This window comes from Elephantulus edwardii, unplaced genomic scaffold (assembly GCF_000299155.1).
Source record: "Elephantulus edwardii isolate Elephantulus edwardi_28Jun2011 unplaced genomic scaffold, EleEdw1.0 scaffold00030, whole genome shotgun sequence".
Classification (NCBI taxonomy): domain Eukaryota; kingdom Metazoa; phylum Chordata; class Mammalia; order Macroscelidea; family Macroscelididae; genus Elephantulus; species Elephantulus edwardii.
The window spans coordinates 22688098-22694386 of record NW_006399780.1 but is presented as its reverse complement, the minus strand read 5'-3'; the positions used below and the strand labels follow the sequence as shown (position 1 = coordinate 22694386).

Below are 6289 nucleotides of genomic sequence, written 5' to 3'. Positions count from 1 at the left end.
TATTTTATATCTAATAATTTAGATTATAATGAGGTAATTTAGTCTGCAAAACTTTGTGTTTTTGTCATTGTTATTAGACATCATCAAATACAATTCATAGAGATCCTTTGAACAATAGACCTGACCACTGTTCTAGCCTATGTCATCCTCATTATCTCTGATATACTTGAGTTCATTGCTCCTGTCATTGCATCAATCTCTCTCTCTTTCACTGACCCTCCATCTTTCCAAGCATTATGCTGCTGTCCAGGGAATAGCCTGTCTTAGCAACATGGCCACACTCTGAGAGATAAAGTTTTGCCATATTTGCCTCCAAGGAGCTCTCCAGCTGTGCCTTTTTCCAAGACATACGGTTATTGTTAGGTGCCATTGAGTCGAGTATGACCCATAGTGCCTCTACGAAAAACCCATTTGAACCCTGTACTATACTGTGCCATTTTCATACTTCTTGACACACCAGTGTTCATTGCTACAGTCACTGTGTCAATTCTTCTGGTTAAGGATCTTCCTCTCCTTCACCGAACCTCCACTTTTCAGGGCATTATGTCCCTCTTCAAGAAATAGACTCTCCTCCCAGCAACATGCCCAAAGTATGTAAGGCAAAGCCTTATCATCTTTGCCTCTGAAGAGTACGCTGGCTGTATCATTTTCAAGACCTATTTGCTTGTTCTTTTGGTAGTTCATGGGATGTTCAGCACTCTTCTCCAACACCACAGCTCAGGTGAATAGTAAGTGACTGGAAAGACCATGGCCTCAATCAGACTCACCTTAATCTTCAAACTGACATCATTACTCCTCAATAATTTGGAGAGGTCCCTGATTAACAGTACAACATGTGTCCTGATTTCCTGACTGCTTGTACCAAGGGTGTTAATTATGTAATCAAGTAAGATGAAGTTGTTGACAGATTCAATATATTCTCTGTCACCATGCTGCCCATCAGTTCAGTGGTGAGAATCTTTGTCTTCTTGGTATTGAGATGCAATCCATATTGAAGGCTGTATTATTTGATCTTCTATAAACATTTCAAATCCTCCTCACTTTCAGCTAGCTAGGTTGTGTCATCTGCATAATGCAGGTTATTGATGAGTCTCCCTCTGATCTTGATGCCACATTCCTCTTCAGAGTTCAACTTATAGAATAATTTTCTCAGCATACAGATTGAATAGGTATGGAGAAAGAATACAACCCTGATGCACTCCCTTCTTAATTTCAAGCCATGTAGTGTTCTCTTGCTCTGTTTGCACAACAGGAACCTAGTTTTGGTACAGGTTTCGCATGAGCACAATTAAGTGCTCCAGGATTGCTATTCTTCTCAATGTTAGCCACAACTTGTTATGATCCACACAGTCAAATGCCTTCGCATAGTTAATAAATCATAAATAGACATTCTTTGGGTATTCTTTCCTTTCAGCCAAAATCCATCTAACATCAGTAATAATATCCTTGGTGCCACGGCCTCTTCTAAAGCCTTGTTGATCTTTTGACAGTTCTCTATTTATGTACTGTCCTAGTCACGTCTAAATGATCTTCAGCAGTATTTTGCTTACATGTTATATTAACAACAATATTGTTCAATGTACATAGGTACATAGTGTTTTTGGAGGCCTGCTATTTCAGAAGTGGATGACCAATCCTTCTTCCTAGTCTGTCTTAATCTGAACGCGTGGACTGCTAGGAAAACAAACAGATTCATCCTGGAAATGGTTAAACTGGGCGGCAAGGATTCTGAGGCTCTATCTAACATACTTTGGACATGTTGTAAGGAGAGACTTGTCCTTGGAGAGGAACATCATGCTTGGTAGGGTGGAGGGACAGCGCAGGAGGGGAAGGCCTTCTATGAGGTGGATTGATTTAGTGACTGGGGTAATCGGGATGGGTGTGTCGGAGATGGTGTGGTAGGCACAGGACAGAGCAGAGTTTAGGGCTGTTGTACATAAGGTCGCTGTAAGTCGCAAGAGACTCGGCGGCACATAACAACAACAACATTGTTCAATAGTTTCCACACTTAGTTGGATCACCTTTCTTGGGGATGGGAACAAATATGGATCTCTTCCAATCTGTTGACCACACAGCTATCTTCCAAATTTCCTGGCATAGACTGGTGAGTGCATCCTAGGCTGCATCAAGTCAATTGAGACAAGTCAATTAGTATGCCATTGATTCCCGGGGCCTTATTTTTTGCTTATGTCTTCAATGTGTTTCCATTTCCTTCTTCATTATTGTTAGCTCCTGCTCATAAAAAACTTTCTGAAATTTTTCAGTGTCAGTCAGTTCTTTTTGATACACTGACTCTGTATATTCCCTCTGTCTTCTTTTGGTATTTTTGGAGTCAGTCAAAATATTGCTGATAGAATCTTTAAATATTGCAACTCAAGGTTTAAATTTGTTTTTCAGTTCTTTCAGCTTGAGAAAAGACATATATATTTGTTCTTTTAGCAGTCTGTGGGATACTCATTATTCTTCTCAAATGCCACAACTCAACAGCATCAATTCTTCTTCTGCTATCCTTATTAATTGTTTCATGTTTTTAATAAACGCATTGTCCAATTTGTGTTAGAAGTATTAAATACACTTGAGAATATTTTCTCCATGGCAAATAGCCTTGAAAACAGAAGTCAATATTTTTAAATATTAAATAAATTAATCTTTCTCTGAATATGAGCCTGGTTATAATGAAAATTTGAATTATGTGTGCAAAAGTTTAACAATTTTTATTTTATGTGACTCTGTCATTCCAAGTATTCTCACTACATTGATCCTAAGATTTCAATCCTATATCACTAAATTCCAAACTTTATTACTATCCCTTATCCCATTTTATCCTTTAGTTTATGATCTCTTGAAATTCTACCATTCATTTTACAGTTTATTTACCATTTATTGCTTTGTTTTTAGATGCATTTTTATTGCTAATACATCCATTCTATAACCTTACAATGTTTTTAGCTATATATTAAAAATAAAAGTTTATTTGGAGTTTCTAAATGTTTTAAGAGAAATAATTAAACTCATAAAAACAACAATTCATTACTATAGAGTCAGAACCTACACAGTTTATGCTTCAGGGTGTTTTTACAAGCTTTATCTGCAAAGGATGATGTCTGATACCGAGGACCTTTCCAACTTTCTAAAAATCAAAGATATCAGTTTAAAGGCTATAGTTTATTGGATCCAAGTGAAGGTGTTTTTCTTTACTTCTTATGCATTTGAAAGTCAGAAAATAAATTAGGAAGACCACAAAAGAAGAATCACTGCCTTTGAATTGTATTGTTGAAAAAGAATATTGACCATTCTGAGGACTACCAAAAGAACTAAAAAATCTATTTTGAAGGAAATGCAATCAGAATGCTTCTTATAGACAAAGATAGTGATGCTTCATCTCACTTATTTTGAGCTTATTTTCAGGAAGAACCAACCCTTGGAGAAAGACATCATGCTGGGAAAGAGTGTGTTGGTAAAAGATAGGAAGACCCTTAACAAGATAGATTGACATAGTGAATACAACAGGCTTGAGTATGACAAGATTGTGAGGATGGTGTAAGATAGGGCAAGGTTTATATCTATTGTTCATGGGGTTACAATATGTCATAATGGATTTAATGACACCTAATAATAATAATAACAAATTGCACAGGGACATATTGCCCATCTTTTTTCATTAGAACCACTTGTGGCTTCAGACTGCCAGAGAGATGCCACCTTTTGATTGGAAGTCCAGTTCCCTACCAACTATGTCTCTAAAGCTACTGAACATTCTATCCTCTCAATATCTAAAGTACTATTTTCCTTTTTATAAATTGTTTTTCAAGAATATAAACTATGTCATTATTCATTATTTTTAAATAGTTTTTTACATCAAGGAGGAATGCAACGTCGGTATTAGAAGATGACTTATTAAAAAACCCTGCATTATGCAGTTCACAGAATTTTGCTTGATGAAAGTAAATAGGACTGAAACAATACCTGCAGAAGATCAAAGACTACAGCCATCAATATAGACTACACCTCAACACTAAGAAAGCAAATATCCTCACCACTGCATCAATAGGCAACATCATGATAGATGGAAAAAAGACTAAAGTTAGTATTGATTTAATTTTCCTTGAATCTACAAGTGACATGGTAGGAACAGACAGGAATTCATATGTGTTCCATTGGGAAAATCTGCTGTCAAAATGACACAGAGTAATAATTTCAGTTTTAAGACTAAGATAAGCCTGACCTAACCATGGTATTTTCAATTATTTTCTCTGCATCTGACATTTGAACAATGATTAAGGATAACAGAAGAAGAATCAATGCCTTTGAACTGTGGTACTGTACTGACTATTCCATGAACTGCCCAAAAGAACAACCTGATATGTCTTGGATAAAGTGCAACCAAGGTGCTCCTTCAAGGCAAGAATGGTAAAGTCTCCTCTCACATACTTTGGGCATGTTGGTAAAAGGTAACAGTTCTTGAAAAATACATCATTCTGGCAAAGGTGAAGGTCAGGGAAATAGAGAAACAGTCTCAACAATATGGAATAGCCCAGGACTGTAATGATAGGCTCAAGCATGTCAGACATACTAAGAATAGCATAGCATAGGGCAAGGTACAGATCTGTTGTTCAGGGTCACTGTCATAGTCAACTTGAGGGTACTTACCAAAAACCAAACAAAAGTTTAACAAAACTACACTTGTTTTACCTAATGGATAGTATTGAACATTTCTGGGTAAAATGTGGCTTTTACCCTATATTTCCCTGAGTAGAGGAGTAGACTTTTATTATAGATTAAAATTTAGTAAAACGAAACTAATGTCATTCCAAAACTGAGTTTTGAGAAAATCTATTTATATGTAGTCTCTTAATCATATGCAGAAATATTTTCAGCTATTGCTTTGAATATAAAAAATAAGAAATTGGATCCATGTCAGATCATAGAAACTATTTTTTACAAAATAAATGTTACTTAAGCATGGAATACTCCAAAGCTGAGAAAGTTATAAAGTTCAAAGAGAAGATACCTGGGGCTAGTAATACATGTATGTATAAATAAATAAATATATGTATAGTTACACATACATTAATTACTATATGCACATATATACCCCACAAAACCACACACATTACTTAATTGATAACAATGCAAATCTTTTGAATGAGTCCTTGAAAGCTTTTTTAACTTGGTTGTTTCTCAGGGTATAAATAAATGGGTTCAATGTAGGTGAAACTGAAGAAATCAGGAGGGAAATCACTTTATTAACAGTCACTTTTTCCTTAGCTGTAGGATTCATATAGATGAAAATACAAGTACCATAAGTGATAGAAACCACAATCATATGAGAAGAACAGGTTGAAAAGGCCTTCTTCCTTTGCTGGACAGAAGAGAATCGAAATATTGTCCTGATGATACTACCATAAGACAGAACCACACAAGTAAGAGTCATATTCAGGGTCAGCACAGCACAAATGATAACTGTCTGTTCCACAGTCCATGTATCTGAGCATGAGATTTTCACCAGGGGAAATGCATCACAGGCAAAATGATCAAGGATATTAGAGTCACAAAATTCCAGATTTAAACCTAGGCTTAGTGGCGGGGTTATTACACATAAACCAGCCGTCCAACAACAGATAATGAAAATCCTACAGACTCTTGTGTTCATAATGGTCACATAATGCAAGGGTTTGCAAATGGCCACATAGCGGTCATAGGACATAGCAGCCAGGAGGAAAAATTCTGTTACCCCACAGAGATCAGTAAAAAACAATTGGATAATGCAAGCATCATAGGTAATGATCTTGTCACCTGTTGCTATGTTGTACAAGTACCTAGGAATACAAGCAGAGGTGAATGAGATCTCTAAAAAAGAAAAATTCTTTAAGAAAAAGTACATCGGTGTTTTCAGGTGAGAATCCACAAAGGTGAGCAAAATGATGGTCATGTTCCCAGTTACACTCAGCATGTAGGTGAGAAAGAGAAATACAAAAATCAGAACCTGCAACTGAGGGTCATCTGTCAGTCCCAGCAGGATGAACGTTGTTACTGATCTGTTTCTCATCACTGACTTCTTAACTTCTGTCCAATCTGCACGTGACATTCAGAGAAATTTTCTTAAGGATTAATTTAAATTATCTTTAATTTAATATAATCAAGTGTTCATTTTATTTACATATTTTTAGCACTTTCTTTTATTTTATTAATTTTCATGAAAGTTTATAGATATTTTGGATTTCCATTCATTAATTGTTGCACTTTTTCCCCTGCCCACCCCTCACCCCCAGTTCGCTTTTCTCTTTGA

General features: G+C 36.1%; 1 protein-coding gene across 1 annotated transcript; it reads right to left on the bottom strand.

The window, feature by feature from the left end:
* Positions 1-5113: 5113 nt before the first annotated feature.
* LOC102870905 (olfactory receptor 6C2-like) lies at positions 5114-6049 on the bottom strand. Its single transcript, XM_006884020.1, has one exon. It carries the CDS (start codon positions 6047-6049, stop codon positions 5114-5116), a length of 936 nt encoding a protein of 311 aa, XP_006884082.1.
* Positions 6050-6289: the final 240 nt, after the last annotated feature.

Bases quoted from the DNA above. Each gene is read 5' to 3' on its own strand.
- LOC102870905 (XM_006884020.1), bottom strand. From the start codon at position 6,049: ATGAGAAACAGATCAGTAACAACGTTCATCCTGCTGGGACTGACAGAT.